Source organism: Stylophora pistillata, chromosome 12 (assembly GCF_964205215.1).
Source record: "Stylophora pistillata chromosome 12, jaStyPist1.2, whole genome shotgun sequence".
Classification (NCBI taxonomy): domain Eukaryota; kingdom Metazoa; phylum Cnidaria; class Anthozoa; order Scleractinia; family Pocilloporidae; genus Stylophora; species Stylophora pistillata.
In genome coordinates, this window is record NC_142530.1 from 21,393,701 (window position 1) to 21,406,708 (window position 13,008).

The 13,008-nt window shown below is 37.8% G+C and overlaps 1 protein-coding gene and 1 long non-coding RNA gene across 2 annotated transcripts in view; one reads left to right on the plus strand and one right to left on the minus strand.

The window, feature by feature from the left end:
• Window positions 1-1,192, minus strand: part of LOC148719233 (uncharacterized) — a 6,050-nt gene extending 4,858 nt beyond the window's left edge. Inside the window, exon 1 of the long non-coding RNA XR_015994037.1 lies at window positions 379-1,192. This is a non-coding gene — a long non-coding RNA (uncharacterized LOC148719233). The remainder of the gene's footprint in view (window positions 1-378) is intronic.
• A 1,145-nt stretch (window positions 1,193-2,337) lies between these two features.
• Window positions 2,338-10,533, plus strand: LOC148719234 (HEPACAM family member 2-like). The gene is made up of 5 exons (XM_088741210.1): window positions 2,338-2,440; window positions 5,295-5,630; window positions 5,718-6,047; window positions 6,552-6,818; window positions 7,191-10,533. The coding sequence occupies exons 1-5, from the start codon at window positions 2,380-2,382 to the stop codon at window positions 7,535-7,537; spliced, it is 1,341 nt and encodes a 446-aa protein (XP_088597336.1). The 5' UTR covers window positions 2,338-2,379; the 3' UTR covers window positions 7,538-10,533.
• Window positions 10,534-13,008: the final 2,475 nt, after the last annotated feature.

The following is a 13,008-nucleotide window of genomic DNA, read 5'->3' on the forward strand; positions in this document are numbered from 1 at the left end:
CTAGGTGATTAAAAATGTCGTTATAAGGAAACAGGCAGAAAAAGAGAAAACGCAATATTTTATGACCATTACGCGCACAGCAAACTTCATTTCATTTCATGATTTTGATTTTCATTGCCAACAGATGACCCTGCGTTAACTCGCACGCAATCGCGTATCTCTCGTGGATTCGTGGGCGCTAATCTGTGTAATTACATTGTGGTGTAATTAATGTGATGACATCCAGCCAACGCCTTCTTCCCCAAACCTGGGCATCAGTTTACGATGCCTGCTGAGAATTTTTTTCTTGAGCAAAGCTCGTCATGCGTATCATGATACTAAGTATCTGATATTACATCTAATAGTGAAAAACAAACAAAAATAATGAAAAAAACTGACCCTTGACGTTTCTGTCTCACTCGGTTAATTCTGTTGCATCAAGATTATTTGGAAAGTTATTAAATTTCTCAGCGTGTGTATTCTACCTCGCCAACTCTTTAGTCAAAAATAGCTCGTTGTAATTGTCTTGTTCTTGAAAAATGGAAACGTAGATCAAACGCATCGATGATTAAGGGCGACATCCTCGTGCTTACGGTAGACGCACTCGTAGCGTAGTCAATTCCAGAGTTCGACGCATTCAGTGAAAAGAAAATGTATGTATGGAAAGTTCATATCGCAGAAAAGGTTAGGGTTAGTCATCGTGACAAAAATCTTGAAAATTAAGTTTGATTAATCGTTTCTCTCACTCAGTAGTGACTTCCAGCGTGGATCTCCACGTCTCGACTCGTGCTGCATATTCCTGCGTGGATTTGTTAGTTATCGGATCCATTGTTTAAGTATCTCGAGGCACAAAGCGTCCAACCCCTTTGCGTCAGTAACCTGACGTAGACGAGAAATAAGTTTTCTTGAAGGATTTTCGATTCGTAACCTATATCAATCTAAGACACTTAGGACCTTTAGAAGGGCTCGACACTTACGGTAGCCCACTAGCCACAGACTAGTATAAATTTAGTGGTTTTCGATTTCCACTGGCCAGTTTGGTTAGTAAATAAACTGAAATTGTCATAAGATCTAAGATGTCACTAGCCACTTGGCTAGTAAGTTGAAAAGTTAGTGTAGAGCCCGGACCTTGAGGCAGCTTGGGTCCAATACGATAAGAATGTTTTATGGCAACTAGTTTAGTGAAAAATATATATTCCTTTGCTTTGTGCAGTTTCGAACCGGGGTTACGCAGGCATGGATGTATACACATGGAGAAGATGCCAAACGGATGCATTTCATCCAGGAAGAAAATAGTGAGGAAACGGGTTAGAAGAACAAGAATAAGCGTCCTCTTTAAGCAACAAATTTCGAATTTCGCTTTTGCAATAGCCATCTATAGATGAGTAAAGAAAGGTCAAGGATTGAAGAAATTTGAAAGGGTAAACTTAGTTATCTATCATCCAATACAACTGTCGAACCCTTTTGAGAAGAAGGGATTATGTAATACGGTCGAGAGGCGTTAATCTAAAACATAGGAGCATTTTGAAAGTTCCCAAGACATGGAAAAGAACTGTTTGAGTCAGAGCCTTAAGTGGCGCAAACTCACGCGTAAGCCAAAGTAATTGGAAAGGAGAATGACATTGTTTCAGTTTCAACGAATAATTCATGTCATACTCTCAAAATACCATACAAGAAAGCGTTTGGCTGTTTACATATTTTAACTGTTTGATGATTGGTCATCTTGGAAACAAAGAAGTTCTGCGTAATTGCACGTGTTAGCCTTAGAGATATGAACCTCGTGTAAAAAGAGAACTTTGACGCCAGAGGTTTGACATTTATCTTGCCTTTAAATTATTTATTTCCAAGCATTTAGTGCGCAGAAATATTTGCCCTTTTGTGATAAATTGTTAAACTTGCATGCATATTTTCGTTTTTTGCGATGTGTAAAGAGTTATCCTTTAGGAAAAATCTGATTGACTTAAAAAAAAAATGACTCAGATAAGATGAATTTTATTGTCGAAGTCTATTCACGACTACTAGTGTGTTTGAAATCTTCGTAGTTAATCTACTCATTCGGTACATTTAAGTTTGATTTTTATAATACAAGAAAGAAATCCAGTCTTGGAGGTTCATATCCTGCGATACGTGGCGAAAAGTGAAACACGAGGTGGTTACGATCTCACTATTAAACAAAAAAATCGTTACAGAGTCGTCGCAGAACGTTTCAGGAGTTTCAGACAATGAAATTAGATATAGTGCAGGCCCGAGTTCAGGAATTTCCAATTATCGTCAAGAAATATCTATTGTTAACCACGTTCTCAGTTAAAACGAGTGCGTAACTTTTACTTTCGTAAATTGCAAATAAAAAGAATTCAGTTGAATTTTCTCTTTACTCCACTTGTTTGGGGGAATGCCAAAATGACCTTCCGAGGAGCTGTTTTTATCGCTGGTATTTTAGGACATTACTACTTAATTTCAGGTGAGATTAAACTATATTTGTTTTGAAAAGGAGTCAAATTACCCGAGAAAAACGTTCACCTGTAAACTCAAGTAGTTCGCACGTGGGCTGCTCTTGTCATGCCCGAGCATGTCCGGACGTATTCCATGAAACGAGGTGATCGTTTAAAATTGGCCCTGTAAAGTAAATTTTCGTGTTCTAAATAACTTCAATTGATTTTTATCAAAGTAAATCTTCTGCGGAGTCTCCACAGACTCGGGATAAAGTCTTTTTTTTGGGACATAATACCCAAGATCGTAGAAACATACAATCGTTCGTCTCACGATGTATTCGCTCCTTTAGTCTTCTGATAGTAATGAGGTCGTTATCTTGAGAAAAACGTTGAGTGCCTGCTTTTTATAAACTCTATTCAGCCTTCCTTTGAAATAAGCCCTCCACCCCTTTCCCTAATCGAAAAAGAATGGAAATCCATAATATTATATTACAGTCATAGTGCTACGAAAATAGTTATATTCTCTTATTAGCACACATTTAATCTCTTTCCCATGGAAGAAATGGGAAATGTATGTTATACGGCGCTGTGTGATTCCGATTGTGACCCTGAATTGGCTCTGGTTAGTCCCCACTCCAGCCACCCTCTTTAGTAAGCCCCCGACTAGAGCACCTAGGAATTAGCCTTGAACATTAGAGCGGTTATGAAATAATTTTACCTCGTCACGAAGAACAACCGCAGCTGATCTTCGCACAGCCAGCTCTCTATCCGTTTCGTTTCAATCAATTTCATGTTTTACAGCCTCCTTGCACACAATTAAAAAACTTCCCAGCAATGTTAATCCACATTTAGATGTAATTTCCGAAATAATGACTCATTTACATTTGAATGTGACCTGTGCGATGCGGGTTATGTTGCTTTCACACGCCGCCATCTGCACCGTGTTCAAGAACACAAAAATTCTTAGTACTCCTCTTCAATTGGCAAGCATTTTTGCGATAAGCAATCTCTGGTTCCAAAGAATTTTAAAATTGAGTTTAGCGTTCTAAAAAAGTGCGCGAACAAATTTGACTCCCTACTTTAAGAAATATTTTTATTGAAGAACTGAGACCAGCGCTCGCGTGTGTACAATCTTATTCAATTCGTGCAAAGCGTTTTGATTAGCTTGCAGTTATTTTTTCTCTTTGTATGTTGTTATTGTCCATTTACACCTGTAAAACTTTGTTATACTTCTTACACGCCTATATATATGTATTTACTGTTTCATTCTCATCAATCACTAGTATGGTCAAAGTATGATCAAAACATACGAGTTCGAATCCTGTCCGCAGTTATTGTGTTGTGCTCATGCACCAAACGCTTAGTCAATTTTCGTGTCTCTCCGTTCAGGAGAGTTTCCTTGCGATAACGTTAGCGTAAAAAAGGTAGACGATGCCACCTTCAATGGACTGGCGTCCCGTCTAGTAGAAGCCTGGTCCCTTTATTCTGCGACGGAAACCTGGATCTGCTCCTGTCGTTCGAGAAAATGGGCCGTAAAGACTCTTAGACCTGAATATTAGGTCATCATTATGCATAAGACCCCCTTTCAACAGAAACGGGAGACAATTACGTTACCGCACCTTTCAATGATACGCAAACTATGAGGGATCGGTCAGGTTTCGAGATGTCAACCTACTATTTCATTTCATGCTCTCATCAATCTCTATTGTAATGAAATTCATTAGGCGGAAATAAAGAAACAATTCGCAATCCACCAATCACAACGCAGGAACATTACCTTACCAGTGTATTTGTTTTATAGAGGGACTGGAAATTTAATGACGGCAGCTTTAGACGTATTTTCAGAATCATTAATTCGTACCACAGTGACAGATTAACTTTCATGAGATTTCTTTTAAGCCATAGATTGGGAAAGGAATGCGTGAGTGCTTTCTCTGCCTTCATTTGGAGCTATGTGCATTTAATAAGTCTGTCTCAGAAAACGACTTCGAAACGCTCTTGTGTCTATGAAACTTTTAATTTTGTTTTTGTTTCTCTTACGCTTTTTTTAAATCAGGTGTTACTGCTCTAAGGCCCAGGATTTCGATGGTCGATAAGGCTGTTGTTGCACGAAAAGGTTCCACCGTGACCTTGCTGTGCCTTGCCACGAGTGTTTCTCGACGCAAGACCTTGAGCTCGTGGGAGTTTAGCGCGGTTGTTTTGATACGCGAGTCGAGTGAATCGTGACCTATTTTAAACCTATAAAGGCTGATAGTTTCGAAAGAAACTGTTTGGGGCTGCGTCGGTGGGAGTAACGAAATAATTTGGATATATCAACAAAGTTGAAATGGTAAATTGGCCACCGTAATGATTACAAAAGCTGACGTTTCGACCTGTTCGGTGTCGCCAAATCGCTCCCGGGACTGAAAACGAAACGTTTTCGTTTTTTCGGAAACAAATAATTTTTTCAAGGAAAAAACTACACAGCAATAGTATACTTTCTAAAGGCTAACTGTATGCAAAAGTACAGCGAATTTCGAGCTAGATGAACCTTAAAAACAATTAAGAGATGAACACGTATCCTCGCCCTAGATAGCAGAAATGTTAATGCTTCCCTCAGTTCTTTTGAATCAAGATCTTTGAAGAAAAATGTAAATTGGCTGCGTTACGTTGCCACGGACTCTCAGTTTTTTACTGAGGAGAGTCTACCTTTACACCGATGTCTTCTCTGTGCCAAAGAGAGCAATGGAACCGCAGTCGCTTTCATTTCGCGCGTTTTTCTCTAACGCCTGTTCGCAAGGCGCCTGAAATGAATCCTGATGATCGCATGTTATGCTGTGGGGGCAAAAAATATAGATCCTTCTGTTAACCTTTAAAGCCTCTTCTATCCTTTTTTTAAATCAGGTGTTACTGCTCTAAAGCCCAGGATTTTGGTGGTCGATAAGGCTGTTGTTGCACGAAAAGGTTACACTGTGACCTTGTTGTGCCTTGCCACGAGGGTTAAACAACGTACGACCTCGAACACGTGGGAGTTTAATGGACAAGAAATAAAAAGCAACAACAAAGTTATACTCTCTGAGTTATACTATCGCACTGATGAAAGAATGGGAAACTTTTCTCTAACCATCAAGAATGTTTCAGACAATGATGTTGGTACTTACACCTGCAAAATCTCCAACATACACATGGATAGGATACTTGAGGCAAAGGAAAATATAGAGCTTTCACTTCAGGAAGAAAGTGAGTTTGAATTGCATCTTTATTGTTCTTGTAGCAACAACTGCTGCTAGTATAATGATCTTAGTCTCTGGCTTTTTCTCTATACAGGTATCTCTGTAATCCTCCCAGTCGTTAAGGCACGTCATCCCTACGTAGTGACCAGCGAGGGTTCCAATGTTACTTTGACGTGCATTGGTCGGAGGGTGAAAGCTCTCGATACCTTAATTAGGTGGAAGTTTGAAGGCAAGGAGATCGAAGAAAGCTCAAACAAGAAAGCCATTGTCAAATTCCTTCCAAAGAGACGAGGGAGTTTTTCGTTACATATAACAAATGTTTCGAAGGAAGATGTCGGTAACTACTCGTGTGTCGCATCTACGGCCGACTTTGGAAAGTGGATCGTCAAAGAAAGTCTTATTCATTTGAGTTTATTTGAGACTGGTGAGTAACTTTCAACACAATGGTGTTCGTACCTTGATCTTAACCTTCAAAAGAGAGTTTTGTAATCAAGTCGTGTAGAGCAAAAGCCCAGTTAGAACGAAGGGAATATCAACAGGGGCCAATGTGAATTTCAAGTACGAAGGAAAATCTTCCATAAGCGCGCGGAAAAGTAATTGAGGCCAAGCTTCGTTGGTTTTTGGTTTGCATCTAGTTTTTAGAGAGGGTGGAAGGGGTGAAAGAAGTGTTGGACCAAATTCGATTTAATTATATTTACCTTGAAAAAGCTGTTCTGATGTAGTATTATTGGGTTTTAGTCCCGATATACATTCGCATACATGTATTTGTGTGATAAATGTTGATATCTATCTTCCTGACTCCCGATTCTATTTCTCAAAAATGCACCATGGCAATTACTTTGTCAGTGAAACTCGAAGATGTTACTGCTAAAAATTAATGTACAATTTAATGTTCTGGAAACTTTTTTTCATTGATTATCGACTCTAGTATCGTGGCCTAAAGGAACTTATGCTTTGCCGATGCCAAATAGTGGCTGCCCAACTACGAGTGAGTTCTCATGGTTAGAGGGTTATCATCGGCAAGACACAGAGGAAACAGGCCCACGAAGCAGTTGGTCCAGTCCACTTCACTTGAAAGGAGATAAGACTCCTACCCAGATTACTCAACATTTCTGTGTGAAGACAAATCTAGTTGGGGGAAGACTTTGGCCATCCGGGCAATATTGTATATACAGAAAGGGAACGTGCCCAAATGGTAAGGTGTAAAAGTTGTGATTCTAAGTTTTTTACCCTAGTGAGCGACCGTATGTGCGCTTACCCTCCTCCTTTGTAGTCCATGAACCTCGTGCTGCTTTGTGCGAAAAGGTTGCTGGTTCTCATTCTTTCTCTTAGCTTGGTGTTTTTCTTTGTGTTATGTGGTCTCACTCCTCCGAAAATTGTGCATTTCGATCGGTTACCAGCCTTGAAAAGGGTCTATAAGAACTTGGTTCTGATGTCAACTGTGATGATTACGGGATTTGATTTGAATCTCGGACCAAAGAAGGCATATGAATACTAAGATCAGACAATCAAAAATACATACAACCGAGTGACTGGTTTCAAGGTAGTATTGTCTTGTTTATGACAGGATTTCATGAAGGAGAGATCAAATGGGACGACGAGGACACGAAAAACGACAACATGGCTGATGGCGTTTTACCTGACGGTGAATACAGCAAGGACACTATTTTGCGTTTCTGCTGTCGATCAGATGGGTCAGCGGAAAACCCTATCGAACTGCCCATTCGCGAGCCTTTTTTCCTCCTAAAGCACTCAAACCGTTGCCAGGCAGTTTTGGGCATGCGCGTTACAGAAGAGTGGTTATTATGGGACTGCGAAGACCGAGAAAACAAGAATTCATACCATGGAAAGATACCAGCGTCTTTTATTACGAAGGACGTCAAACTACATTACTGTTACTACGAAAAACAATGATAAACAGTATGCGTTGCTTTTTTTTAATGAAATCTTTGCCTAAAGGCTCAGCGTACTTTACTGAGTTTTTATTGCTATAGTTTTGTTGCACCTACATACAGTCGCACATTTAAGTAACAAAAGCCCCCGAGTTTCCTTTTTTTCCCGCGCTTGGCCTGACCAGATGAATATAGAATAATTCTCCGGCTAGTTTCGACTATCGTATTTAGATTCTTTCTTCATTTAGCCAATGCAGAATGACGATTTATTTGGAGGTTTAAACTCGCACCGTCAGCACAGTTCCCCTTTCATCAATTGATGTGTCGCAAATACCACAGATGGCACAAATTGCGTCTTTTATTGATGGTGGTGCCTCAGTAATCGACTGGACTTCCACAGATCTATACTGAGTTTTGTGAGAGGTAAATTAGAAAATTTCTTTTTAAGCAATATTAAACACGCACTTTAATCTATTTTTTATCATAATTAACATAAAAAATATTCCTTTGACCCGAAGATAGGAGATGCTATTTATACATAACTAAATTAAATTTAACTTAATGAAATTGTACTGGATATATTACATAAAAAGACATCAAAGGATACCAAACTAAAGAAAAAGGAAAATGAAATGTATTCATTGTAAAAACAGTAAAGACTCTGAGTTTCTCAATTTAGTCAGCACACTCCCCCTTTTTCCAATTGATGTGTCGCAAATAGCACAGATGACACAAATTGAGTAATTGTCGATGGTAGTGCTTCATAATGAACTGGAATACTCGCTCCAGGCCTCGGTTGTTCAAAGGATAACGCTTTCTACTGGATAAATCGCTGTCCAGCGGATAAGTGTTACCAAAACGTACTGCGCTATCCACCGGATAGAGATTTATCCAGTGTATAGCGTTATCCATCCTTGGAACAACCAGGCCCAGATTTACACCAAGATTTGTGGGAGACAAATTGAAAAAATTTCCTTATAAGCAATATTAAATTTATGTAAATATCAAACACTTACTTTAATTTAGTTTTAATCATATTTAACATAAAAGGTATTTCTATGACTTGTAGATAGAAGATGTTTATCGAGGCGGGTCAATTTTATAAATAACTAAACTAAATTAACTTCATTTAATTATACTGACAATAACACAGAAATAAAGAAATAATACATAAAGAGACTACCAAGATTTGTGGGAGGCAAATTGAAAAAGTTTCCTTATATGAAAAATTTTCCTTTTCCTTATATCACGTGACACTTGCGAGACCTAGGCTGACTCGGCAGTTTCCTGATAAAGGCCGAGGGATATGCATGGCCGAAATGTCGATCGTTCATCTCTAATTTTCCAGTATTTGAATTATTTTCCTTTCATCATATTCTTAACTGGATGACTGATACAATTCATAGCCATGAGCAATATTAAATCTACGTAAGTATTAAACATTTACTTTAATTTATTTTTAATCTTATTATCCAACTACACCTAGACGAGTACGAATAACGCCATAGACGACTACAAATATCACGCGGTAATTGTACTCGTCTATTGTAGTACCGGTTAAACTGGTTTTCTCGCATCGCGCAAGCGAAGAATAGGATTGTAGTTACAGAAAAAAAAAAAGTGGCGGACAATTTCAATAATATATCCGACGACAAAGAGTCAGAATGGCTGGCAAATATAGATCCAAGTTCATTTGATCAATCGAATGAAGAAAAACAGCTTGACGACCAGAAAATTTCTTCATTTAATGAAGAAAATAGAAACAGCAACACAACAACGCGCCAATTCCGTTCCGCTTCGCATACTTCTGTCACGCACTCCCATAAATAAATAACTGCGAAATTCGCCCGCAGAAACAACAGTTTGGCGTGTTGGATAATAAATAACTTATTATACGTTTTGTTGTGTAGTATCGCTGAGTATTTTTACTCGTTATTTGCATTTTGACTCGTCCTACGGGTTCGTCAAAATACGACACAACTCGTAAAAATACTCAGCGATACTACATAACAAAACGTCTAATAAGATATATATATTTAACATAAAAGGTACTTCTATGACTTGCAGATAGCAGATGTTTATCGAGGCGGGTCAATCGTATGAATAACTAAACTAAATTAACTTAATTTGATTATACTGGAAATAACAAAGAAATGAAGAAATAATACATAAAGAGAAGTTAAAAGGATACCCGAGTAAGGAAAAAGTAAAATGAAAGACGTTCATTTTTATAGAGATAAAAACCTTGAGTTTCTTAGTGTAGTAACAATATTGTAGAACTGGTTCAATTTGTGTTTGAATGTAGCATTATCTCATCAGGCTCAATATAGACATCTTTAGTCTTTAGAGAAAAACTGTTTTGTTTCTTTTTGAAGGATCTCTTAGATAAATTTTGATTTTCATCAGGTATCTCCTTCCAGATTTTGACACCAAATCGCGAAAAGGACTTTCCTTGCATTTTAAGCTTAGAGCACTAAGCGTTGAAGTTTTGTGATGTTGACAAGCGAGTAGTATGGAAATGGATGTTTGACCTTCTCGTAAAAAGTTTCATGACGTTAGAAGGTGCACTGTCATCACGAACATCGAGCATTAGTTTGCATACAACATTATAATGTAAGAGGGTAATGGGTAGCTGGAGTTTTTCATTCGCAAATAAGGGGATAACGTGTTCTTTTCTATCAGTAAAGTAGATTGAGTGTAATACTCGCTTTTGGAGAACTACAACTTCCTTTAGATATTTTTTCTTGCATTTCCCATAAAAAAGAGTTTTATAAGTTAAATAAGGTAAAATTAAGGATTTATTAGATATTTGTGAGGAGAGACTGATAAAATAGTATCTCAGCTTGGCAATCATTCCTACGGTCTTACTAATTTTAGTGAAAACACGATGAAAGTTGTTTTTCCAGCAAGAAAGTTTTTTAATTTATTACAACACCTAAATGTTTTATGTAGCTCTTATGCTCTTTAATAACTCTTCTATTTGTTTCATTAACAAATATACCTATTTGTGGAAGGTAATGGATCTTCTTTGTCGATAGTAAGAGAAGCACTATCAGAAGTTCTACGCGAAGCTAACTGTTGCATTCATAGGCCAAATATAATTTACACCTCTTCCGCAGAATTATGGATATTGGTTGCGAAGAAAGCATTTGTGAGGGGAGAAAGACAGAAACGAGTACGAAGAAAGGAGAGGCATTAAAAACATCTTACCATGAAAAGCAGCGGCACAGGTGTTTATATGCTTGTACTTACAATAGAGCATTTTGATTGGTTGATTTTAGTTATTGGCCCTCCGACTGCCCGAGTCGTGTAATAAAAACATCTTACCATGAAAAGCAGCGGCACAGGTGTTTATATGCTTGTACTTATAGGGAACCCCTCGACGCACGTAACAATTATTTTAAATAACCTAGGTGGCGTCTGCCTGTTTGACACTAACAAGTGATCTATGGAAATACTTACGTACAGCTGTACGGAGAGCGGCTACTTACGAATGATTCCTTTTTAAAATCATCGCGCATAATGTACTCAACAACTTTAAGACTCTACTTTTCTAGCCATGCCGTTGTTCGTTGTTCAGAGGTCGTTAGACTTTGAGATATTGAAGAGTCCATGACTGTAAATATCGAGAATCGCTGGCCAGGCTGAAAAAATCGAAAATTCTGATAATTTGCCTGGAAAACCCTTTTAGGGAGATATATCAGAAAAAAAAATATTTCAAAATCTGAAAAATCAAATGTTTCCGAGAAAATGGGGAAAAATGAACATTCGGGTTTTTATCTAATTAATTATGCAAACAATACAGTAAAATTGAGCAACTTTAGTCTACTAGTGCTGGAGGAGGATGTTTCGTAAGAAATCGGAGATAATTTTACTCTAAAATATAATTCATTTGAATTTTATTTTTTGCATTTTTAGGAGCTTTGGTTTAGTTTTAAAATTTACACAATTTTTCAACAAAGTACTCTCAAACTCTTGTTGCAAAAAGCGAAAATTCGAGCAACTTCAAGCCTTCAAAACGCGTCTTGGTATGTTAGAAATCATGTCAAACTGCATGCTGGCACAAAGTTTTATCCTTCTACTAAAATAATATGAAATAAGAAATTTGGGTAATTCAGTAAAGTGCCGGCAAAATAAAAGAGTTTGTGACACACTGTGGCCAAGGTCATGAATTTGCATGATGCAAATCAGTTGTAGAAATCGTACTTGAGAGCTACGAAGTAAACAAGATAGTTAAAGACGGTTAAAAAAATTCTTTGATATGTAAATGATATGAAATTATACAATAAAAAATCCGTAGACATTGCTGAAGAGGGCTGTAAATTGATGTGTAGCTGCGAAATTTTCTCTTAATTTGAATTGCAGAAGACTTTGTTATTGTTGACTCGCTATATGTTTATTATCGACATTATTCTTAGTTGAATAGCTACGTGTTCTGCAACTGCGAAAATATTTCTTTTGAAATATCTTGGAAGTCTTGAAAAAAAGTTGTGTGAGTACACAAAGTCACGCAACACCACAAGCTTCTGCTGTGTAGTTTTTCACCTCAAGATAACAGTTCAACTATTTTTTATCCTATTTACTCTTATCTTTTTCGGAAAAATGGCCACATTTCTGTCAAAAACTTGATAAAAAGGACTTATGTCACGGTAACAATTATACCGTGTTGCAGTCTGGGCGATGATCATGTGAATTTTAAAGTTAAACCAAAGCTCATTGAAATGCCACAAATAAAAATTAAATGAATTGTACTTTGAAGCAAAAACACCCACGATTTCTTACGAAACATCCTCCTTCAGTACTAGCACGCTAAAGTTGCTCAATTTTACTGTATTTTTTGCATAATTAAGTAGGTAAAAACCCGAATTTTCGTTTTTCCCCATTTCCTCGGACACATTTTATTTTTCAAACTTTGAAATATTTTTTTTAATATATCTCCCTAAAGGGGTTTTCCAGGCAAATTATCAGAAATTACTTTTTTTTTGGCCAGGCCAGCAATTCTCGATATTTACAGTCACGGCCTCTCAATGAGGACCAGAGTTGCACAACAGTACAGTTCCCTAAAGTCCTAAATATTTTTTAAAAAGGTTTTATCATGTCGAATTTATCTTCAAGGCATTTCTCCTTAAGTAAATATTCACAGAGACGCAAAGACGGATCTAGGGGAGGGGCTCAGGGGGCCGGGTCCCCCCTTATTTTTGGTAAAAAATAAACGCGGGGGGAAGAAAAGCCCGGCAGGTGCACAGACACACACAAAATTACCCCCTTCCCCCCCCCCCCCTAGCATAAGGTCTGGACCCGCCACTGATGAAATCTACCGGTTCATAGTTCTGCCCAGCTTTGAGAAAACCTCTCTTGATGAAGCACTTTAAACTTTGATTCGTTCTTGTTTTGAGAGTGAAAAGGTCGTCAATGATTAGTTTTTTCATCTAAAAATTTTGTCTCATAGGATTACATGAAGACCAACTGCCGATTCATCACCTGCGGAATTGA

Excerpts from the sequence above, each read along its gene's own strand:
- LOC148719234 (XM_088741210.1), top strand. The coding sequence starts at position 2,380 with ATGACCTTCCGAGGAGCTGTTTTTATCGCTGGTATTTTAGGACATTAC. Across the intron at positions 2,441-5,294 it reads ACATTACTACTTAATTTCAG|GTGTTACTGCTCTAAAGCCC; the intron begins GTGAGATTAAAC and ends TTTTTAAATCAG. Across the intron at positions 6,819-7,190 it reads AAAGGGAACGTGCCCAAATG|GATTTCATGAAGGAGAGATC; the intron begins GTAAGGTGTAAA and ends TGTTTATGACAG.